At 50.3% G+C, this 25296-nt stretch overlaps 1 protein-coding gene across 2 annotated transcripts in view; it reads right to left on the bottom strand.

Annotated features, from left to right (window-relative positions):
* Positions 1-25028, bottom strand: part of FBLN5 (fibulin 5) — a 69002-nt gene extending 43974 nt beyond the window's left edge. The window contains exons 1-4 of one of the 2 annotated variants that reach the window (XM_008148429.3): positions 24681-25028; positions 20810-20864; positions 19109-19160; positions 15494-15748 (exon numbers count right to left, since the gene is read on the bottom strand). In XM_008148429.3, the coding sequence (XP_008146651.1) occupies positions 15494-15748; positions 19109-19160; positions 20810-20864; positions 24681-24697 (379 nt within the window). In that variant the 5' untranslated portion in view covers positions 24698-25028. Of the gene's footprint in view, positions 1-15493; positions 15749-19108; positions 19161-20809; positions 20865-24172; positions 24485-24680 lie in introns of those variants that run through there. The other variant, XM_028155927.2, reaches the window with a different exon arrangement.
* Positions 25029-25296: the final 268 nt, after the last annotated feature.

Here is a 25296-nt window from a genome sequence, read left to right as displayed (position 1 = left end):
AGCTTCGGGGGATCTATAATCACCCCAGATTTTATCTTCAACTCCCCCTTGCCAGGAAAGATAAAATTTTACAGCTAAAACCCAATTCCAGTCCGGCAAAATCTCAACTTTGTTCTTCTGAAACCAAAGAGTCGGACTAGGCGCCAGAGGCCTCAGACACTCCAGAGTTCTGAAAATACCACTCGGGGGATTATGAGAAGTGCAAGACAGTCATAAAACTTTAATTCCCTTACCCGGAAAGTTCCCAAGAGGTTTACAGCTGTGGTGGCGGGGCTGGGGCACACAGTTTGTTAGAACGTGGTGCCGAAAAGCCCCAGGTCAAGGTGTCTTCCCTCTGTGCCAATCTGCCCTTCCCAGAGGAACACCCTGAGCCACAGGCTCCGCCTGCAATGCCCACCCACCCGACCTCAGCCGGATCTTCTGTCATCGGTCCCCAGGGAGAAGAGTTAGGCTGGGGCTCCTCCCCACCTGCTGAAGGGAAGGTGGGTGTCAAGGTCGAAGCACAGCACGGGCTGTGGCCGATGTGGGATCCAGACTTGCTGGATGCCCTGCAGCTTGGCTGGGTTACTTCTGACAACCCTCCTTGAACCCAGACCGTCAAATTCATTCACCTGGGATTTTATCAACGTCATCCATGCAATCTATACACAAAATTATCAACAACCCGTAGAAAAAGCTCGAGTGTGAAAAGAAAGAAAGAGGTAACAAGGGAGAAGAGATCCGACCAAATAACTCCCAGGATTCCTGGCAATGTTTGGTCTTCTTCCCCTTTTACAGGAGGGATGATTCTAAAGCAAGGAGTGCGGACTGAGTCTTCAGACAACACTCGGCAACAATTACTGATCAAGCACCGGCGATGGCCAGGCTCTAAGGAGGCCGCAGAAACAACGGGAAACACGGACAGGCAATAAACAAATCAGCCAATGAATGTATAGATAAGTGGAACAACAAGTCAATCTCTCTCTCTCTCTCTCTCTCTCTCTCTCTCTCTCTCCCCCTTCGTTTCTCTCCCTCTCCCCCCTTCCTCTCTCTCTAAAAATCAATAAATAAAAAAGAAAAATTTTTAAAAAGAAGGAAATCTTGCCATTTGCACCAAAATGGAGAGACCTGGAGGGCATTATGCTAAGTGAAAGAAGTCAAAGAGCATATGCTTTCATCTACATTAAACGAAATCATTAAAACAACAAACACAAACTCATAGATACAGAGAACAGCCTGGTGGTGGCCAGAGGGAGGGGGTCGGGTTTGGGGAAATGGGTAAAGGGGATCAAACAAACTCCCAGTTATAAAATAAGTAAGTCATGGGGTGTCAAGTACAGCCTGGTGACTATAGTCAATAATACTGTGTCTCATATTTGAAAGTTGCTGAGAGTATATCTTACAAGTTCTCATCACAAGAAAAGCTATTTTTCCGTGTGTGGTGATGGATGGTAACCAGGGTTACTGTGCTGATGCTGTGTATACAAATATCAAATCATTATGCCGTATACCTGATTAATGCTGATTATACCTCAATACGAATTAATTAACTAATTGATTAAAAGATAGTTGTCACTCTGTGGTTCTCAAATGTGTGGCCCCCAGATCAGAAGCATTAGCATCTCTTGGATATCCAGGCCCCACCCCAAGTCTACTGAATCAGACACTCTGGAGGTGGGATCCACAATCTGAGTTTTCCTTCTTCCCGGTGATGTTACGCAGGCTCGAGTTTGTGAGGATGAGGGCTGTGATGGAGAGTGACTGTGGGCTCACTGTGGGCAGGCTGGGCAGGGATGGACTCTTCAGGAAGGTGACATCTAAACTAAGCTGAAGCCTGAAAGAAGAGAACGAGCCAGCAATGTGAAGAGCCAGAAGAGCGGTCCCGAGGCAGCAACAAGTGCAAAGGCCCTGGGGTATGGAAGAGCCTGGAATGTTTGAGGAAGAGAAAGGAGGCCAGTGTCGCCTGTGAACAACAGAGAGCATTGGGACATCTTATGGGAGGGGCAGGGTCTGAACGTCAGCAAGTCTACCCTCTGGTGGGTCTCTCCCATAGTGAACTGTGGAGGCTGGGGCAGTCACACAGCCTTGGACAAGTGTTCTCTAAAACGGGGGAACAACGTAAGACTGCCTACTGGGTCATTTGAGAATTCAGTGAGTTAGCGGATGTGAAAGATTGGGGAAAGGGAGAGGCAGTGTTCAAGTGGGAATTATTAAAATTAAGGGAGTCGCTTAAGGACGTAACCACGGAATCCAGCCTCCCACAGCGACAAGCCAACAGACCACAGGCCAGCGCCACGTGGTCCCTGGCCAACGCCTGTCCTCTGGAGCTAATTGACATTGAGATGATTCTTTAAAAAGGGTCTGTTAGGAGCTCTGAGGTGGGAAATTTTCCAGAAAGGCCTGATAGTGGAACTCTTTTTTTTTTTTTTTTTGGAGAGTGAGAGAGGAACAGAGGAAGGGAGGGAAGGAAAAAGGGAGAGAGAGAGACATCAATTTGCTGTTCCATTCATTCATGCATTCATTGGTTGATTCCTGTATGTGCCCTGACCGGGGATCAAACTTGCAACCTTGGTGTATCGGGACGATGCTCTAACCCAGTGGTCGGCAAACTCATTAGTCAACAGAGCCAAATATCAACAGTATGATGATTGAAATTTCTTTTGAGAGCCCAATTTTTTAAACTTAAACTTCTTCTAACGCCACTTCTTCAAAATAGACTCGCCCAAGCCGTGGTCTTTTGTGGAAGAGCCACACTCAAGGGGCCAAAGAGCCGCATGTGACTCACGAGCCACAGTTTGCTGACCACTGCTCTAACCAACTGAGATACCCGGCCAGGGCTAATAGTGGAACTCTTATGTTTCCATTCTGCCAGTCACTCTAAGAGGATTCTTGGCTTCATAAGGAGTTTGTGTTTTACTCCAGCTCCTTGCAGACTCTCCCAGGTGTTATAAGGGCAATGCCAGATTGCTCTTGGAACCAGGCCACGTCTTGTCATCAGATATACGCCCTCCACTGATGCCCCTTTCCTAAAGGGACTCCGAAAAGGGCTCATCTCTGCCTCAAGCTTAAAGAAAGGCTCTGCCCAGGACTCTGAGAGCATGGAAGTGATGCCATTACCAGGTGGCCAGTCACCAGCCCCCAGAGCTTAGACTAAATGCAAAATCTCTGCCTCCAGCAGCTCCCCTTCACCTGGTGGTAAGGTTTTCACATCCCGAGTGGTCAGGGTGGGGGCAGCCTTGGGGATGATGGTCCAGCCCCTCTTGTATAGATGAGAAAACGGAGCCAGAAAGAGAAGGGACTGGAGCCACAACCACCCACGGAGCTGGCTGCGGGGCTAGGATTAGATCAAGACCCCAGTTCACTGGGCCCCTAAACCGGGAACCTTCTCCAAAGAGATGTCAGCACCCCACTCTCCCACTCCACAGCCAGCGCTCACAGGACGCAGCCCGAGCCATTGGCACGGCATTCCAAGCCCCCAGAGTCTAGCTCCTGCCAAGTTTCCTAGCCCCCCCCTCTCATCGATCCTGCCCCACCCCCAATCCAAGGCCGCGCTACAGCCATGTACTGGGCATCCTGAATGGGCAGGTGACCCATGGCCTCGTGACCAAGGCTGGCCCTCAGTAGCCTTCCTCAATGTGCCGGGCAATTTCTTGCCTCCATGTCTTTGTCCACGTTATCCTCCGTGACCCAAAAAGCCCTTCCTCGTCTCCCACATAAAAACCCTACTCAAGCCTCCAAAATTCCCATCAAGGCCATCCTACCCATTCCCAGAGCAGAATCCCCATTTCCTACAGGCACTCCTACAGCACCTGGCAACACTGCTCTCGCCACCCCTCACACGCCGGCTCCTGCGAGACTCTGGTGAGTTACGTACATCCTCCCCTCCCCAACCCCCACTCACATCCGCTCAGCTGCGAGATCCTGAGGGAGCGACAGTCTCCTTCATCTTTAGATCCCCTTCCAGCACTTGGCAGTGTCTGACACAGAGATGTGCTCGGTGAGTATCTGTTTGATCAAATGACGCACAGATGTGTAACACCTGTCTCTGAGCCAGCGCCCGCAGAGAGCCTCATACCTGCTTTGGCTGCTGCCCCATCCCATTGGGCTAGAGCTGAGGTATGTGTTGGGATGTTTCCTACCGTCCCACCCCGACTCTTGGCAAGAGAATGTGAACTCCCCAGGGCAGTAATGACGCCTGACTGATGGGTGTGCACAGCACAGACCCCAGCCCATGCATGGCAAATGAAGCAACCAAGCCCATTAAAAATAATAAACCAACCTATGTGGACGCCTAGGACACAATCGATTTCTCTTGCTCATCGGAATCCTATACGTACAATTCACCACGTGCAGCTTTCACAACGGGCGAGCGAGACAGAAAGTTCCTGCTGGATAGAGACGTTAAATAAATAATCGCCAGCGTCTATTTATCAGTTACGGAGCGTGCTCCAGAGAACACGGGACAGGACGCTCTGGTCACTGTCAAGTTTGCTCTGAGTTCACGGCTGGTCCCAGCAGCCCAGGCCCATCATGCTTCCTTTGGTCACAGTGGCCACCTCTCACCCAGCTCAGCGACGGCTTATCTTTCTCCCCAGCAGGAACGAAGCAGAGTCGGGTTTTCTTCGTGTGTGTGTGTGTGTGTGTGTGTGTGTGTGTGTGTGTGTGTGTCTTTCCATTGTTTCATATACTCTCCCTCCAATTAGGACGCCCTGATTCCCAGGGGAGCTATTGAAAATGCCAAGTTCTTACTGGTTGCGGATGCAAAGTCTGTTCTGTCTGACCTCACTGATTCCTGGGGGATGTGTTAAGACCTGCGAAATATGTGGAGCTCGTAAATCAACTCTGGCTGGGTTTCTGCAAATGTTCTAGCTTGAAGGAAAGTCAGACAGCTCTGACAAGTCCCCCAGCCTCACTGCTTCCTGGGCCCCAGCCCGCGCCGGTCCCTGGAGCCCGTGGATGCTGGCGGCCGGGGCAGGGCCCAGGGCTGGGTGTCCCCATCTCCCCTCTGGCCTGGCTCCGACAGCTGGAGGGGAACGGGAGGTCAGTCCTTGACATCCAGTCTGATGTCTGGGGCCCTCTGGAGGGAAGGAATCCTGTGAATGTCCTTTCTCTGCCAGCCCCCAAGGAGATGGCCCGGGGACCCTTCCTCAAGCATGTTCCTCTGTTTCCAAGACAAACAGGAGCCTCAAGCCGGCTGTGGGGCGGAAGGGGTGCCAATGGCATGTCATACCATTGAATGGCGCCCCCTGGAGTTGTGCAAGGAGCTGGCCCTGGCTGGAGGCAAATCCTTGGGAGCCAGTCCCTCCCAGGGCAGGGAAAGGAAGCCCTGGCCTCCCGGTGGGAAGAGCACAGCCACCACGGGTTTCCCCTCTGGCACACCCCCAAGGGGCACGGAGGTGGGTCCCTGTAAAGCTCATCTGACCAGAAGGTTCCTCACAGGCATCAGCCTCTCAGCTACAGTGTGAATTCAGTTCAGTTCAGCACTCACTGAGTGTCAGTGGCGTGAGGACCCACGCTGGGCGTGGGCACACGTGGTGACCATGGCTCTGGGCCACAGGACACTCAAGGAACAATGAGACCTTGGTCCCCTCATGGCTCCCAGCAAGAGGTAGGGCGTGCTTTCAGTGGGTAATGAGAGATGGAGTGTGGAAATGAGTGAAGACTCCCCTCTCATTTGCCCGCGCTCTCCATTCATTCATTCGGGTGGCAATCACTCATTGACAGCTCATGCTGTCACGTGCCAGGTGCCTGCAGCCAAGGAAGCCTCTGTCCACTGCTCAACTCTCGACACCCACACCCGGGTGAGAGCCCATGGGCACCTGCCTGCCATCTGTCACACACCTGGGGGCTGCCTCCAAGCAGGAGACCAGCTGGGGGCTGGTCTTCCAGGGGAGGTCGTCTGATTCGGGGGGGGGGGGGCTCTCTGATGAAGGTTCAACCCAGCCCACCAGCACTTTCCCAGTCACAGCCTGCCGGGCCAGCGTGGTCTGGAGTCTGTCTTTCTGTCTGTCTGCATGTCCACGTGTCCAGAGAGGCTGGCAGCCGATGAGAGAAGAGAATGAATGGACCCGTGTCGCTCCTTGGCATTCGCAGAGCTAAGAAGGCCCCACAGAAAGGCTCCAGGGAGCCTGTGTGAGTGAGTCAGAGTGGAGGAGGGGAGAAGGGTCAGGTCAGCACATGGTCACAAACTAAAGGGCAGTCCCTCTCCTTCTCCCTCCCCCAACCTCCCACCTGGGATAAGCACCCCACTCTCAGGTGACTGGGCAGGGGTCCGTAGATGTAAGCAAGTAGATCGCTGCCCCCATACGGAGGGGCGAGGGGCGTGGCAGCAGCGATGGGTGAGGGAGTGCAGACCTGGCCAGCAGACACGCAGCAGATCCTTTGCTAAGCCCCCGAACAATCCCACAAGGTACGTACTAGTGTCCTAAGGGTTCAATGCTCTGAGCCAGGCACCTGTGCAGGGGTGGAATTCGAACCCCAACATGTCTGAATCTAAAGCCCATGCCTTTTCCACAGCATCATACTATCTCCCACTACATCCTGGACTAATAACCCACTCCCTCCAGGTCCTTTGAGAAAATAAAGAGCCCCTTTCTTTCCCTATCAGCAGATAGTATAACTCAGGCCTATCAGAAGATATTTACATGCAGCTGTTGTCGACAACATTAGCCATGATTCCTAACTTATTGTTTGAATTAGTTTTATCGCTCTCATGCGCACACTCTCCATAACACTAATATTTTGCACTCACGTGGAATTTTTACTTCTTCTTTTCCTTGACGCCATTCCTGATAGCACAAAGAACTCCCAAATCGCTCTGTTTCTGGCATCACACTGGGTGGGGTGGGAGTTGCAGACGCCCTGCGGACACTGTCCACAGAGCAGATAAGAAGGGGGAACATCTTACCTGCTACCAGTGTAGGCACAGACCCTAAGCCAGCCATTCTGTCCCAGACTCACCAGTGGTGTGCTCACCCCACTTCCAGCAAAAGGACATTTGAAAAGAAATCTATGGAAACAGCCCAAGTGCCCATCAGTAGACAAGTGGATAAAAAAGCTGTGGTACATTTACTCCATGGAATACTATGCAGCAGTCAGAAAGAAGGCTCTCTTACCCTGTGAGACAGCATGGAGGGACTTAGAGAGTATTGCACTAAGCGAAATAAGCCAGTCAGGGAAAGACAAGTATCACATGATCTCACTCAGATGTGGAATCTAAAGAACAAAATAAACTAATGAACAAAATAGATCTAGAGACATAGAACCTTTCAACAATAAAGATTTTTAAAAAGAAAAAAGGAGAAAAGAAATCTACTAGCCTTGAGGAGAAAAGAGAAGGTACAATCGCCCTCCTCTGTTTCAACACATTTGGGACCATTGAGCCTCTTTCAGAAGCACCAGAACGTGCCCCTCCCACTGAAGGAAAACACACCTGGCGAGCCAGTCGGCGAACGGGCTGCGCCCTGGCATCTGAGGCTGTTTCCAACCTGGCAGGTAACGCGACCTCTGCCCTCCAGCAGGCACTCTCTGGAGACCTGGTCATGCACCCACATTAGCCAGGACCTTCCAAAGCAGAGCTGAATTTTGTCCCGCCGTTGAAAGTCCACACTTCTCCTCGCCTCTTGCAACACGTCTTGTTTTCCACACACAACTGGCTAATTCCAGAGTGGAACATAATTAAAAGAAACGCAACCAGACCAAGGAACATAAGGTGAGAGCCAAGAAAAATTTGTAGGTCATTGAGAAAATTGCCGTGCTGGGCACCGGGGAAGTGCCTACTACACAAAGGCCCCGAGGCTGGGCGTGCCCCACCAGGGGTTCCCACTCGCTGCAGGCCAGGGCCAGTTCCCAAAGCAGCTCCAGCTGTGGGTGGGAGGGGCCCACAGCTGGAGAACGGACACAGTCCTGGCAGAAGATGCCACTGAGCACACGGGCTGGTGGAAACGCAAGTAGAGACAGACCACAACACTGAGCGATCCAGATGACGATGAGTTAACAGAAAACCCGGACTGTCTGGACACAAATGCTAGCTTCCCTACGGATTGGCAAGATTTAGAACAGGAGAATGTTCTTGAGCTGGAGGGGACCTAGGAGCCGTCTGGTCTGGGGAATTCAAGCCTTCTGTGTGCATGCTATGAACCTGCCTTGCAGCCGGGAGAAGCTTGTGGGCCCTTCTCAGAATACTGGTTCTAATTATATACCATGAAATTCATAGGATTACAAAAGAAAACAGTAATATTGAAAGACAGTTATCAAAACACTAGAGGCCTGGTGCACAAATTCATGCACCAGTGGGGTCCCTCGGCCTGGCCTGCGGATCAGGCCGAAACTGGCTCTCTGACATCCCCCGAGGGGTCCCAGATTGCAAGAGGGTGCAGGACAGGCCCAGGGACTCCACTGGTGCATGATCAGGGCCAGGGAGGGACGCGGGAGGTTGGCCAGCTGGGGAGGGACTGTGGGAGGGCTCCAGGGCATGCCTGGCCCGTCTAGCTCAGTCCCAATCAGCCGGACCCTAGCAGCAAGCTAACCTACCAGTCAGAGCATCTGCCCTCTAGTGGTCAGTGCACATCATAGCGAGCGGTTGAGCGTCCTTAGCATATCATTAGCATGTTACGCTTTGATTGGTTGAACAGACAATCGGATGACTGGACACTTAACATATTAGGCTTTTATTATATAGGATATCTGTGATATAATATTATATATATGCTTCTTCATCAGTGCATTAAACAACATTGGCAGCAGGTCTACTATCTTCTACAACTTGCAGTAGGGGTAAATGAGAATGATATTTTAAAATAATATTTCATAATGTCAAATCTTCAAAATATTTCAGAAGAACTGCTGCAGCTACAGTGTGATATATACATATCTGTATTTCTCTTGTTAATACTGTCCCAGGTACTGCTAAAAATCCTATAGCATATTGCCTATATCCATTGAAGGTAATGCTAAGTTTCATTAGAAGTTAGTGCAGGGGAAAAACTATGAAAATAAATCATCAAAATTCTACCCACAGACCTTGATTAAGACCCCTAATTTCCTACTATCCCTTCTTTCGGCAAATAATAAAGTGTAGACCAGAAATGTAGACCATGTGACTTTTCAAATGTCATACAGCTAATAAATAGCAAATCTGGGATCAAAGCCAAGTTCTTACTGATGTCCTGTCCTAAACTGATGCCTCAATTTAGGCCTAACATTTTTTTCTTTTAGATTTTTGTGTGTTTAAACAAAATACATTCTTTTTAACAAATTCAAACAATGTGGGAATTACATTTAAAAATAAAGTTTCCACCTTTCTTAATACAGTCCTATCTAAGAATGGACAGAGGGACCGGAGCCCTGCTCAGAGTGGACCAGCAGCTTCGCATCACCAGGGAGCTGGTGAGACATGTGGACCGCAGGCCCCGCCCCAGACCTGCTGAGTCAGAATCTGCATTTCCCCAGGTGCTGACTCATGGGCACATGACTGGCCCAGAGGAGCAGCTCCGGATGATCCCGGGGGTCCCTTCTCTGTTGAGATCTCCTTGGAAGTATAAATCCCCCCAACCCCTAAAGTTGAAAAGTGACAAGAATTCAACCCTCCACCCTCTAAAAGGCATATGCTAGTCACTCTAATCCCCCGAGGAAAAAATAATAACAGAATAACAAGACTCAGAATTTGCAATAAGAGAATGCATCATGGGATGGTGAGATCTGAAATGATGAAAACAAAATCATAATATCTTCTTAACCCTTTCCGCACCCGAGCCAGCTTCCATGCCGGGCGATTCGCATGCATTATCTCATTTAATTCTCACAAATATCTTATGGAAGTTGCTACTGTGATCCCTGTTTACAGATGGAAAAACTGAGGTTCAGAGAGGCTACACTGCTTGCTCGCCATCCCAGCCAAGGATTAGAAAAGACCTGAAGGAAGAGGGGCCGCCTGAGTAGTGGGGCTGCACTTGAACAAGCTTACACCCGAGCAAACCCAACTGTGCAGCCCCCACCTCCGTCCTGGGTCCCCTTTCCTCCCCAGCCTGCCCTGTTCCAAAGCCCTCAGCAGCTAAAGATCCCAGTAGCCGGGCTTCCTGCATTTTCCTCCTGGTCTCATCCTGAGGACTTGGTTTCAAGTTACAGCCCAAGCCTTATGAAAATCAGAAGCCAAGCTTGCAGGGCCTGTGACATCATTGGCTGGGGTCTAAGTATTCCTGTCCTTGTCTTACCTGCCGGGAACTACTTCCATCGTTTTTGTTTCACAATTTAAACAAACACAGGCTTGGCTGGTATTTCAAAGCAGAACCTGACTGATGTCTTTGTAAAGAGCTGAACAGGACAAAGCCCTGCAAGGTGGGTGTGTAGCAAGCTCTGTTTTAGGGCATCTTAAAGGTTTTCAAGAATGAGGCCTCCTCTCCTTTTCAGACCCTGCGAATCTTTCCACGGGTTAGCATCTCCGGCCCCTCGCTGCCTCCTCCCGGAATCCTTCCCCCTCGGTATTTCTGCGTGATACTCCATGCAGACCCGGACCAGGCATTTTCACATGTTACTGTGAGGTAGGCATTGTCGTACCCATGGTCCAGACGAGGAAACTGAGACCCGGGTCTCACAGCTCAGGCGTGGCCTAATCAAGGGGAGAAGCAAGGCCTGTCTGACTCCTAGATTCCAGCCTTCTCCACTCAAGGTCGCCCCGCCTTTTCAGGAACTCATCTGCGGTCACCTGGTATTTCAGCAGCTTGCTTTATGTCTGCTCTCCCTTCCTTGACAGTGAGCTCTGGAGAGAGCCCCGGGCTCCCTGCCCCCTCAGTGCCCAGGCCAGAGCGTGGCACCAATGAGGTTCTCTACATACACTGGTTGAATAAATACCGGTTGGCTTTCAGAGAAAAATAACTCAGAAGAAAGCCTCAGCAACCATCCATCTTCCAAAAGGATTCACGTGTGTTCCTTTCTGTCCACCTGGGCGCTTTGACCAATAAGCGAACCCCAGGCCGGGAGAGTAAAGACACCACGTTATCACCAACGGCCAGGAAATGGGTGCTTTCTCAACCACAGGACATTCCATGCATGGCAGTGAGGAGATCTGCCATTGCCAAGTTGATTAGCAAGGACAGAACTAAGCATGTTCACCCAGGGGTGACACATTGAGCCCCCAAGGAAATGAAGTCAGAAACAAGTGGCATCTACATTTAGGGACCTACACCAAACGCCTCAGAGGTGGTGAGCTATGAAAGGAAGGTTCCTGAATGGGGGTTCAGACCCAGGGTGCCCCAAGCCCTCGGCTCAGCTCACCCTGAGCCCTCAACACCGATGCTGTTAATACCACCCCACCCTGCTTCCTCGATGTCTTGCGGCTGGCTCAGTGCCCTGTGCAGGCGTTCGATTTGGCCTTTTGGCTGGGCCATGGTGGTGTTCCAGGTAGGCAAGGCTTCCTTCCAGCAGCCCTCTCCTCCTTGCCAATTAACCATGTCCTTCTGGCTCTCCATCCCGAGAAGCTGGTCTCCAGATCTGCCAAGGGTCCAGGATCCGGGAGGCACTCTAACTAGCCAGGAGTCCCACCATCCTTGTGGAGGTGGCCCTGGTGCTGGGCACCCCCAAGCCAAGAGGCCAGTTTTCTAAATAACAGAAGGCTTTCTTGGCTCCTGGGTCACTGTTCACTCTGTCTGCAAGTGTCCCGACTGATCCAGATTTACAACTAAGGGCTGATGGGCTCAAGCCAAACTTTGTTTCGGAAGGAGCAGGGTCTAGTCACCTTCAACGAGGAACCCATAACAGAAGCGGAGAAGGAAACTCAGAGGCCCAAGGGACCCGGGTGCCAGGTCTGGTCCCGCCCGACCTGCAGACACAGAACACGGGCTAATTTGGGCAACAGGGAGGAAATTGCTTCCTTGAAAGTGGGTCCAAAACTCAGAAAAACATAGCCACAGTGAAAGGGGATGTCCATTTGCTTCTCTAAACTCTTCTGTAGACTTAGGTGAAGAAACCAGGACATGGAGGGAACCAAGGAGCCGGGAGCTACCTGGAAAGCAGTTTGCCAAGAAAATCAAACCTGAATTGGATCAAGTCTCTGGAGGTAACTCTTGCAGCTCACAGGGAAGTGGTGGGAGAGAGACACATGCTAAATGCCACCACAAGAATGCGATCGGCTACGCCCCAAACGCAGGAAATTCTACAGGACAAACAGCTCAGCCTCTCTCAAGAGGCAAAGGAAACAAAAAAGATTAAGAGGGAGTTAAGAGGGTTGTCAACCAAATGTAATCTGTAGACCTTGTTTGAATCTGATTCAAACCAAGCAACAGAAAAAAGACATTTAGGGACAATCAGAGAAATCTGGACACAACCTAGATATTTAATAAGAAAAAGGAACCGTTGTTGATGTCTGTATGTTTGATGACAGTACTGTGGCTATTTTTTTTTTTTTTTCACAAGAAACGTTATCCCAGAGAGATACATTTTGAAGGAGTTAAGGCTGAAATTAGCCCAGCAGTCGGCAAACTCATGAGTCAACAGAGCCAAATATCAACAGTACGACGATTGACATTTCTTTTGAGAGCCCAATTTTTTAAACTTAAACTTCTTCTAACGCTACTTCTTCAAAATAGACTCGCCCAGGCCGTGGTATTTTGTGGAAGAGCCACACACTCAAGGGGCCAAAGAGCCGCATGTGGCTCGCGAGCCGCAGTTTGCCGACCACTGAATTAGACGATGCCTGGGGTTTGCTTTCAAGAAATCCACGAGGTGAGGGCAAAGGAGAAATGAGGCTGGGTCTGTGCTGACGATTACTGAAGCGGGGCGATAAGGAGGTGTGTGTCCATGATGTTCTCTCCGCTTTTGTCTAGGCTCAAAGTTTTACAGAACACAAGTGTTCATTACAAACAAAAAGAAAGAAGAGAAGGCCCTAGTTTTTCATGATGGCTCCAGTACTGATTCTCTGGGAGGATCTGAAAAACCTTTACTCCGCCGGACCTCAGTTTCCTCATCCAGAGCCTGAATGGGTTCAAGTGCTGGCTTGGCCCCATCTTCTTCACCTCCCTGAGCTTCGCATCGTCAGCGTCCCACAGGAATAACGGTCCTGCCTCGCGGGGCTGTGGAGAGGGGCAGGTGCGCGTTCCTATGAAGGGCCAGCGCGCAGCACTCGACCAAGTGCTCGCGGTCATGGCTGCTGCCGCGGTGGCTACTGCTGTCTACCTCTGTGCCTTGCTCCCAGGTGGCCGGTTCCCAGGCCCACCTCTCTCATCCCTCTTCCCAGAGGGAACCGTGCTGGAGAGAGACTCCCTTCCCTGTCCCTCCCTTGCTCCTGCCCAGGAGGCCACCCCTTTCAATGCCCAGAAGGACCCTCTGTAAACCAGGAAACGGTGGGGTGGAGTGAAGGGAAGTTAGAAAGAACTCCGGACTTATGAATGCATAATGCTGAACTTTCTGGAAATGGACGGGCCCAGTGCCAGTCCCCACTAGGGTTCCTAGATTGTATTTTCCTTACAAAAGGGCCATTATGAAGGCTCCACATCTCCCGTGTGACAGGTTGCAAGCTGTAAAACCGCATGCCATCCTAGGGACCAGGAAGTGAATAGGTTTCCCAGCCATGTCCTCATTCTCAAGGTCACTGGGGTCCTGGAAGAGGTCTGTAGGAGACAGGGTGACGTCGGGGAGCCCTGGGCCCTTCCCAGCTGCTCCGCAACAGGGGCCCGTGAGGTCACCCAAGACCTCAGATAGTGCTGACCCTTCTCCCCTCCTCCACTCAGATTCCTCCTGAAAACCCGGAGCGCTCCACCTGTCATTACACCCCTTCTCCACTTCCAGAGGTGCACAGACCCTGGGCCCGCCCGGCCCCACAGGGGAGAGCTACACCCCACCCCAACCTCGCTTTCTCTGCACTCGCTTTTGAGATCATTTCTTTCTACAGAGGCAAGCGGCGTGTGGTGCCGTTAGGTAGGAGAATGTAGACTGGTTGTCAGGACAGTGGACTCCCGTCCTACCTCTGCTGCTATCTAACTCGTTGGAGTCCACATTCCCTTTTCTGTAAAGTGAAGACGCTAAAGTTAAGTTGCAAAGTTCCTTCTAGCTATGTCTGTGTTTCTGCTGCTTGTTATAAGGAAGTGTGTTCCTATCTTCCCCACCAAAGCGTCAGCCCTGACTAGACGGGGCCCCACACTCCTTCCCTCTGCACAGTCATCTACATTCCAAGTGACCATCAACCGGCTGTCCCCCTCGACCCCATTCCCCTGATACCCCACCTCTTGAGATCAGAGAAGTTTGGGTTCAGGTGTATCCAATTTTTCCTTGTAGCTCTGACAGACACGTTTGCATGTGATTTGCATGTATTCAAATATAAATGCACTCATTTGCATGAACATCTAAAAGACATTACAAAATCACCACACACAGCCTCTAACAGTTGGTTACAGCTCATCACTCCAGAACCCTCAAATGGGTCCAACAAAAATCTCACTAAGTAGACCGATGTTCTCCTAAACTTTTGGGGTAAAGAAAGGACATATCAGAACTTCACATTTTTATCACATCCCTTACATTTTTCTATTTCCTATGTATGCTTTATACTCCTCAAACCATATTGGTAAAACAGGATATGTATATATTTGTAAATATGCTTATAATGGGGCTCTAGGTACAAACAGATTTTGCAGATGAGGTTCATGGAGTCACCATCACTCCATTTCCCAAAGCTGGAGACAGTTGCAAAGGTTCTGGTCTGACCACAGCCAAGTGACCAGGGAGGATGCCAGGTAACCCTCTGCCAAGGTCACCCTGGCCAGGGACTACCAAAGCTCACCAGGGCATCCATCACACCACTCACCAGCTCCTTTGGGACCTCAAGGCAAACTCCTTCTCCCAGAGACCTACTCAGGCTACCAGCTCCCATCAGCAAGGCTCCTTTTGGCCAAGAGGGCATTGGTCCCCACTCAAGGAACCCACTTTCTTTCCAGACCAGTTGGTCTTGGCCCTCACGACTTCTTTTATTTCAGGAGCACACATTCCATTCACGGGTGAGGGTGTTGGAAAGAAAGCGCTAGTCCTTTCTCGATCTCATTCTGGGATTCACTTACTAAGTTTGACAAGTTGCATTTGTTATTGCACAGAGAAAATAGGAGCCTGGTCTTTAAATAGATAGAGGATAAATAGATAATATCAAAAGATAGATGGATAGATGATAAATAGGTAGATAGATAGGTAGATAGATGATAGATAGATAGATAGATAGATAGGTAGATAGGTGATAGATAGATAGATAGATAGATAGATAGATAGATAGATAGATAGATGATAGATAGATGATAAGCAGGTAGATAAATTGGCTTTCTGGAGAACTGTCAATGACACAGCATACTAAACTACTCCTAGGTGAGAAGTTTCCCAGAGACATCCCGCTAAGAGTGAAAACTCTATGTAGAAAGTAAGTCATTGTTTCACAGGTGCATGAAGGGCAGCTAATAACCTGTCGGGATGAACCTGCTGGATTAGGGCGTGGCCTTCGCCGGGCACAGTGGACAGGGGGCCCAAGTGCTGGGCTACTCACCCACACACTGGTTGCCTTCATCCATCTGGAATCCAAAGCGGCAGATGAGAGGCCTGGAAATCGTGGGGTAGTTTGGAGCCGGGAGCGGTGGGGCAGCTGCTGGGTATGGACCTGAGTAGGAGGTGGAGTAGGGGTTCGAGTAGGGCCCCCGATACACTGGGTTTGTTCGGGGGATGCACAGGTACCCGCCGTTTTGGTTCACACACATCATGTCTCCTCGGCAGGCCTCAGGGATGGTCCGGCATTCATCGATATCTGGAAGGCCACAGAAGAAAGGACGGGCGTCAGCGGCCCCTGGCCACACTGTGCACGGGGCTCACTGAGGCAGAGCCGCGGAGAACCCCAACACTTTCCCAGCATCGGCGCCCAAACAGTGCCTGGCTCATCACCCGCAGGTACTCCCAAAGGTTAGACACGTTGAGTCAAATTGACCAGCGTCACCCAAACATCAGCCATCAAATACCACCACCACGGCCTTGGCCTTATCCACAAAAACCTGTATTATCGTGCTTAATACTTTTTAAAAAATGAACCCACATTTGAAATTCGAGTAAACATATTTTTAAAACTTTTACGTGACTGCAGCAAATGAAAAACACCATCAATTAGCATAAATAGAAGGTAACATTAAAAATAAAGATATAACTATTGAAAGAAAGAGTTTATCTGTGGGCATGGCATCTTACTTTGGTGTGCCCACAGGATACTCAGGAAACACTGGGATACACCTAAGAATCGCTCCCATTTCCACTCCGAATCACAGCTGGGCCGGAGAAAGCGTCCTTTGCTTCAAGAAAGACAAGGCTTGGCCGAGAGCTGGTTACTTGTTAAGAAAGTGGAGCCTTACTTGAAAGTCAGCTCACACCGCGCCAGCAACAAGGCCCATTTCCGGCCAGGCTGGTGTTCTGCTAGCTATGCCTGGAAGGGGAGGCAGGTGCTCTAGAAAACCTGATTTCCTGGGCCAGGCCAGGGCAGGGGAGGCCTGAACTCTGGCTCCAGCATGAGCAGCTGACCTGCCCCCCACACTGGGCCCTGTCGCTAGCCTTGGGGGCTGCTCCCTGTGGGACAGGAGGCTGGGGAGAGATGCCTGAATGCTGACAGCTCCTCCCAGCCATCTCACCTGAGCAACTCCCGCCAGCTCCCACCTTGGGAACGAGAGATGTTGAGGCTCTGAATGCCTCATTCAGTAGTTGCAAGTCTGAAATCACCCATAAAGCTGGTGGGTCAGCAGGCCCAGCTGGCATGGCTCAGGGGTTGAGCATTGACCTATGAACCAGGAGGTCACGGTTCCATTCCCAGTCAGGGCACACACCCAGATTGTGGGCTCGATCCCCAGTGTGGGACATGCAGGAGGCACCCAATCAATGATTCTCATTACTGATGTTTCTGTCTCTCTCTCCCTCTCCCTTCCTCTCTGAAATCATAAAAACTATTTTTTAAAAATCCTGGTGGGTCAGAAAAGATGGGTGCTTCCCTTTTCTGTGCCCCTGGGCATAGCCTCATCCTCTTCAGACCTAGGTTTTCCAGGGCAGGGTTTTATTCCTCACCACTTGTCATTTTTTTAAACCATCTATCTCCCCTCTGGTTCTCTGAGCTGACGTGAGCTCAGGAAAGATATATGATTTGGCCTAAATCAAATATAATTAAAAAGCTAAATATATATCTGAGGCAGGACTGCCTTATTCTTTTTATGTATCCGATGCTCCATCCGCAACAAACTATTCTACACTCTCAACGTCCTTTCCACCCCTGGTCTTTGCTTATGCTGTTCCTTCCACCTGGAATACCATTTCTCAGGTCCTACTCATTCTTCTCATATATAATCTCATATATAATTGGATATATATTGAATTGGATATATCTAGATAGGTGATAGATGATTGATAGATAGATAGATAGATAGATAGATCCGATTCAAAAGGAGGATCCTCTCCTCCTTTTGCAGGACCTATCGCTATTGCCTCAACTTGGTCGAGTTCGCTGCACCCAGGTGTACCTCTCCCATTAGATGGTGTGCTAGGAGAACAGCCCCCAATATGTCTGTCCCGACCCCATGGTTACATTAGGTTACCTGACAAAGGGGAAGTAGGTAGCAGATGGAACTAATGTTGCTAATCAGTTGACCTTGAGAGGGGATCATCTGGGTGGGCCCATTGTAATCATGTGTAAGCCCTTAAAAGTGGAAGAAGAGGCAGAAGGATTGGTCAGGATGTAACAACAGAAAAAGAGGAGATTAGAAGCTTGTGAGGCACTTAGCGAGGTGCTGGCTTTGAAGATGGAGGGAGGGACCGTGAGCCAAGGAGTGAGGGAGGGAAACTGGAAAGGGTCCCCAGCGAACAGCCACAAGAAGACATGTGCCTCAGTCCTACAACCACAAGAAGCCAAGTCTGTGGGAAAGCAGGATGGGAGTTCCTCAAAAGGTTAAAAGCAGAACTACCATCTGATCCAACAGTTCCACTTCGGGGCGTTTATCTAAAGGAAATGAAAACAGGATCTCCAAGAGAGATCCACACTCCCATGTTCATGGCAGCATTATTCACAATAGCCAAGGTGTGGAAGCACCCTAAGTGTCCCTCTGTAGATGAATGGATAAAGAAGATATCACACACACACACACACACATACACACACACACACACACACACACACAGGTATATCATTCAGTCACAAGGAAGAAGGAAATCCTGCCATTTGCTACCACATGGGTGGGTCTTGGAGGCGTCATGCTGAGATAAGTTAGACACGGAAAGATAAATGCTGTACAATCTCACTTACATGTGGAATCTAAAAAAGCCAAACTTAGAAACACAGTGAGTAGAATGGTGGTGGCCAGGGGCTGGGGGCAGAGGAAATAGGAAGAGGCTGGTAGAAGAGCCCAAATGTTCAGTTATAAGGTGGTAAGTTCTGGGGACCTGATGCACCCGCCCCCCCCCCCCCCCCCGCCCTGTGATTGTCGCTAACAGTGCTGTATTGTATGACTGAAAATTGCTACGAGAGTAGCTCTCACGTGTTCTCACCACAAAAAGGAAGTGGGAATTACATTATGTGATGGAGGTGTTAGCAAATGCTATGGTGGTAATCATATTGCAATGTATAAGTATATCACATCAACATGTTGGACAGGTTACCCTTACCGAAGTTATACGTCAACTGTATCTCAATTTATAAAAAGAAACTCAATTCTGCCAGCAATACACATGAGCGAGGACATGGACTTCCCCCCCCACCCCAGGAAGGCACAAAGCCTCGTTGGCACCTCAGTATGAGCCTGGCAGACCTCTGTGGAACGTTTGACCTCCAGATCAGTGACATAATAAATGTGTGTTATTTAGGCCACCAAGTCAGGGGTAATTTATTATGGCAGCCAAAGGAAGCTAACACAGATGGAGAGATCCTGGGGAACAGGAGTCAATCCTTACTCATCTTTGCCCCCTCCCAGGGCTTACAGTTAAGGTGATGGGCACAGAGAAGGTGGTGGATGGGAGGGTGTCATGGACCTCATCCGTTCCGGGGCACTGATTTCTCCCATGGGCAAGGCGAACACAGACTGACAATCCTGAACAACAGTGTCACTGAGCGTCCCCACCCGGCGAGGGGTCGTCCGTGGCCTCTTACCTATGCACTGTCCCGACGGGCGGTCCAGGTCAAAACCGTTCGTGCACTGTTGCTGCGGGGAGAGAGGAGAAGGCGAGGTCATTTCACTCATTTTTGTTTAACTGTAAAAGCATTATAATGGCATCACAGAAAGTTTAGGAAATAGAGTCAAGGGGAAAAAAAGCAACCATAATATTAATACTTGTATTATAATGTCTATTTCCTCCTTCTCCTCCTCCTGTTCTTCTTCTTCTTCTTCTTCTTCTTCTTCTTCTTCTTCTTCTTCTTCTTCTTCTTCTTCTTCTTCTTCTTCTTCTTCGTCTTCGTCTTCTTCTCCTCCTCCTCCTCTTCTTCTTCTTCTCCTTCTTTTTCTTCTTCTTTCTTCTCCCTCTCCTTCTTCTTCTTTTGCATTTTCGTACATTTTTTTATACTCAGCATTACTTTTAAAGCTCCCTCACTGTTGCTCCAAAACCTCTATTTTTAGCAGATGGTTCCTGGGGCTTTGTCATGAAACGCAATAATAATCACATCTGATCTGCCCAACGAGGCACGTCCTGTGTCCACTCCTTTCTGGGAATGGATATGACTGCTTTTTAAGGGCAATGGCTCTCTTGGGGTGCTTTTAACCTCACCTTCTCAGCACCCAGTCCTTTGTACCCTGTGAAACCCTCCACCAGATCCTGAGGTCTGTACGTAAAATAAAAGCTACGCAGTGATGCAGCCAGTTTCCTAGGAAAAGCAGAATTGGGGAAACGCCTCCATTTCAACCTCAGAAGACAATCACGCAGAGACACTTCCAGAAACAGATCTGCAACAGTCCCCGAGGGTTGTCGGCTTCACATACCACGTGAGTTACAACTTTATGCATTTAGAAAAACATCATGGTCTGGCCGGTGTGGCCCAGTGGTTGAGCGTTGACCCATGAACCTGGAGGTCATGGTTCGATTCCCGGTCAGGGCACATGCTCGGGTTCTGGGCTCAATCCGCAGTAGGAGGCCGGGCAGGAGGCAGCCAGTCCATGATTCTCTCTCATCACTGATGTTTCTCTCTCTCTCTCTCCTCTCCCTTCTTCTCTCTGAAATCAATTTTAAAAAAGAGAAAAGAAAACGCCGTGGGGGTCGACAGTCAGTGGTCCTTCTGGGCAGACCCTGGAGCCTGCCGTGTTATAGGAACCAGTCGTCAGGAGTGGGGCTTCCCTGAGCTGAGGGTTGGTGTGTGGAGAGGATGGATTAGCCGGCTTTCCTGGGAGGAGGCTCAGGAGCCTTGGCGCCTTGGGGCAAAGAAGCAGAGCAGCCGAGCCAGGAGGCTGCCCATGACCCTCAGGAGAGCTGGGCTCCTGGCTCACCGACTGATGCCAAGGGCAGGCACGGAGGGGCACCGCTGCCCCAAACACCAGAGCACATCTCACATAACATCTCAGATAAGTCAAGACACCCCCAGAGGGACGAAATGAGGAAGGAGGATCCGATGATAAGAACCTTGGATTGGGAGTCAGGGACCTTGGTCCCTGCCCTGCCACGTGTGAACTACATCACCTAGATCCGGTCTCAACTTTTCTGAGCCCCAGCATTCATCTCTGTATAAGGAAGGGCTCGATTTAGGTAAACTATAAAGCTCACCCCCGCAAAAAAAAAATAAAAAAATCCTAGGATGCTAACATGTGTGGCTGGACAACCTGATGTTTAACATGCTTCTAGATGATTCACAAAATAAAAACCTTACCTGTGCATTCCCAGGACGTGGAAGACAGAAAGCCAGAATGGTGACAGTGAGGATCCTGCGAAAGGCAAAAAAAGCGAAATAAATGCCCAGGATACTCCCAGGAGCCAGGTCTGCGGGTGCACACGGACCTCCCGCTGCTGGGCATTTACAACGGGGAGGTCACCTTGTACTTATATGGGGGGACCCCAGGTACCCCAACCACCCCATACAGACCCATCTCTTCCACTGGTGTCATATGCTCAGATAATGTTAGACGGCATTTTTTTTTTTTAAATAAAAGGTTTTTGCTACTTCCAAGCACAAATCTAACCCCCGCTGGCTGTGGTATTGACAATGTATTGGCCAGTTGCTCTGACCTCGCTCGTCACACAGGGAGACCGGCCTGAGTTCAAACATCTTTATTCTGAACCAGTCACAGAGGGAAGGAGCCTCGCGCCCTCAGACGGTGAAAGGAAAGTGCAAATGGGAGGCACACGGGTCCCACCGAAGGAAGGTGTCGCCGGAAAGTCACCCAATCCCGGAGTATGGGAGTGTGATCACGCTGCCCCTGAGGGAGCGGAGGAGAGGGGACCCGGGCAACAGGAGCAGCAGCACAGCAGGGAACTTAGGGGGGGCAGCTCTGACACCCACAAACCACCAAACCTCTCTGCGCCCGAGATCCCCACCCTTCAACAACACAAACCTCTTCCCCATAAAATTATAGCCGCCAATATGCTTTAAAAATACAGCATCGCTACCTCCTCCAGAACTCCTCTCATTCACTCTGCAACACTGAACTTTGGAGAGCTAGAATCAACAAATTGGGGAACGCACAGTGAGGACGTGGAGCAACTGGGACCCGTGAGCACCTGTGATGGGAATGTGAAATGGTGCAGCCACGATGGCAAACAGGATGACCGTTTCTTTAAAAATGAAAAATAGAATTACCCTAGGATCCAGCACCCCCACTTCTGGGTATACACCCCAAAGAATGAAAAAACAGGGTCTCAGAGAGATACCTGTGCACCCACGTTCCTAAGCAGCTTTATTCACAAGAGCCAAGAGATGGGAACAACCTTTCACTCATGGATGGGCGGATGGACACACATGTGGTACCTACGTCCCACGACCTATGACTCAGCCTTAAAAAGGAAGGACATGCTGACACGCGCGCCACATCCTGGATGAACCCTGAGGACATCCTGCTAAGTGAAATAAGCCCGTCGCAGAAAGATAAACACTGTGTGATTCCACGTATAGGAGGTGCCTGTGGCAATCAAAATCAGAGAGGCAGAGCGTAGAATGGTGGTTGCCAGGAGCTGGAGGAAGGAGAGAATGGGTAGTTGTTGAATGGGGATAAAGGTCAGTTTTGCAAAGTGAATGAAGGGAGTTCTGGAGGTTGGTTGCACAACCACAGTGTGAATGGACTTAACACGATTGAACTGTGTGCTTAAACGTGACTAAGGCGGTAAAAAACATGTACAAAATCTATACACATGTGGAGCTGTATGTGGTGTTATGATTCAACAGGGATTTGTCTGAGTCGCTACCCTTTGCAGGTATAAACCCTAGGCAGAAGAGCCACAAAACTAGGACCCAATCGCTGCTCTAGAGAGCTGGTTGGGGAGCCACGCGAATCAATAATGTCTATACACGTTGGTTAGGACCAGTGATGGGCAACCTTTTGAGCTTGGTGTGTCAAACTTCGCCAAAAAACTGAGCATAACTCGGGTAGTGTGTCGCTTTGAGGAAAAAACTAACTCCAGGACTCTAGTCGCAAATGTGTCATCCTCAGGAGCAGCAAATGTTTCATCCTCGGCACGCGGCCGCGTGTCATCAGAAATGGCTACGCGTGTCAGTGCTGACACGCGTGTCCTAGGTTCGCCATCACTGGTTAGGACACTGACAGACATGCCCATTGAGTGCCGTGAGAGCCAGGCGGGGAGTTAGGGACAGGAAGGTCAGGGAAGGCTCCCTGGAGGAGGTGACCTTGAAGGCTTCGTGCATAGAGCACTGGGACCCGGGAGCTGGTTGGACTCAGTGGCCTGTTCCTGTCAAATACACCTCCACTTCACAATCCCTCCCTCCATGGAAAGGGTGTTTGATAGATTACAAAACCCACTCCATCTATAACACAAGGCTCATCTGAATCAACAGCTCTGGGTCCGTGGTGGGCCCTCGAATTAAGGAGACATCCACAGGGAACAAAACCCTGGTGTGGCACCAGAAGATGCAAGCCCAAGTCCTTCACCTCGTCTCCAACCCAAAGAAAGAAGACCCTGAGCATCCACCAGTTTTCATTGCCTCTAAAGTGCCTGCGCGAGCCAGGTCCTAGCACGCTGGAGACAGCTCCGACCTTATAAAGCGCGGGGCCAAATCCCAGGGCTTTTTGATATTTGCGACAGCCAGATTTATATCTGGAAGGAATGAAAGAACAATAACAAATTTATTTTCCAGGCTGTATATTATGAATTTCAATGTTTTCCTGTTTCTTCGCATGAAGTTTCCTTTCGGTTGGTTATAAAACCCTGTCTCGTTTATGTTGGAGACAGAACAGGTTGCCTGAATGCAGTGGACTTCAAGAGCTAGTGGAAAAGGCATGCTAACCTCATTTCTCCCCCTACTCCCGACTCCCCCGCTCTCTCTGGCTGAGAGCCGTCGGAGACAGGTCCCCTCTGAGAGGTCAGCCTCCAGGAAGAGCCACGGCTGGGTCCTGGGGGTCCAGGTAAGCTCCAGGCTACCGGCCAGGCTAACGGAGAGGGTGTTCCAGAAAAATGAAATAATACCCACACGTGCTGCTCTCACAGGTCACAAACAGTGGCACCTTGTCACGAAAAACTCTAGAAAACTACAAAAATAAACTAACTAGAGGAAACCCGGGAAACCTCTGATGCTCATAATTGGTCCCTGGGACTTTGGAAAACAGTGGGCCCACCCACTTTGTGCACCATCCTGAGACCCATGGGACCAGGGCTGTGTCCCCAATCCAGGATGACATTATTACAGCTTAGTTTTCAGCATATGCTTTCTCTCTCTCTCTCTCTCCTTGGTTGCGGGCACATCCCCAGTAGGGGGTGTTCAGGAGGCAGCTGATAGATGTTTCTCTCTCATTGATGTTTCTAACTCTCTATCCCTCTCCCTTCCTCTCTGTAAAAAAAAAAATAAAAATCGATAAAATAGATTTTAAATAATAAATAAATAAAATAACGCAGCTGCATTGTCAAGAGTTTGCTCAATAAAGACTGTGCAGATAGAATCTACATTGTCAAGAGTTTGCTCAATAAAGACTGTGCAGATAGAATCTAGATTCAAGCTCTTCAAAGTTGAAGGATCCCCTCGACTGGAATTGCAGTTTCCTTAAAGAAAAGCAAAACGTTTGCTTACATGTGGTTCCGTCTGCCGTGCCCACTTTCCATCGGCCTGAGTCTTCTGGGTCGCATGCCCCTGGAGCCCACATACAGGGCAGCCCCAGCCCCGGGATGTGCAGCTCACCCCTTCGCTTGTCCAACCGCCGATGCAGCAAAAGAATGGCTGGTGGACCGGTAATGGGTCTCCCGAAGGTAAAAAAAAAAAGACGTGACTTTTTGGAAAAACGGCACACTCGATTTGGCTGCCCTTTCGGACAAGAAAGAGGGATGGAGCTGTGAGGCGCCTGCAGACTCGGTCGGATGCGGACTCTGAAGCCGGATTATAAAATGCCCACTCCCGAAAGGACAAGAGGAAGCGCACAGAGGCGCAGCTTTTCACTCTTAGCCATGTCATTGCATCACCAGCTAACGCCTTTTCCAATGTCCTGACACCGCCTGGACCCGTGCATCGCCGTCTTCCACCCACCCGTGTTCAGGAAGGTTTCCAGACCCCGGGGGGAAGGAGTCCAGGAGGGAGCACCCACCTTTGAAATCCTGGCATGTCCAAGGTGCGCGAGCCGGGGAGCAGAGGGAGAAAGAAAGGGCGCTGGCAGGGGGGGACCCTCGGAGCAGTTCCTGAACTTCGGCCTCTTCTGGGCCCGTGGGGCTCGCTGATAGTTAATTCCGGGGGGGACGGCGAGTCGTGGAGAGGACAAGGGGAGAGCCTGGGTCCTCCGAGCCACTGGAGAGCCGACAGGGAAAACACCTGGTTTTGCTTAGCCCTCTTCAGTAATTCAGCATTAAACCAATTGGAGGAGGAATGTCAAAAATGAACACTTCATTTTCTAAGTATGTTAAACAATGCAAATGGGGCCTCAGTCTGGACACAGCTGGTTCAGATTACAGCGCTCACAACAATCTTGGGGCGTCTGCCAGGACCCAGGGCTCAGCGCTGGGAGGAGAGCCCTGTCCCGGGCGAGCAGCCGCACTCGGGCTCCCAGCATCTCCGCTGGAGGCGATGGGCGGGCAAGTGCGGAGAGCGGGGGGCGGGGGGCTGGGAGGGCCTCCGGACCCTTTGCTTCCCACCCAGGAGGACATCCCCGGGCTGGGCGGGCCCGGCCCAGGCGGGGGAGGGGACCCGGCGCCCCTGGCTTGGGGACA

This window comes from Eptesicus fuscus, chromosome 5, assembly GCF_027574615.1.
Source record: "Eptesicus fuscus isolate TK198812 chromosome 5, DD_ASM_mEF_20220401, whole genome shotgun sequence".
Taxonomy (NCBI): domain Eukaryota; kingdom Metazoa; phylum Chordata; class Mammalia; order Chiroptera; family Vespertilionidae; genus Eptesicus; species Eptesicus fuscus.
This window is presented reverse-complemented; position numbering and strand designations above follow the sequence as displayed.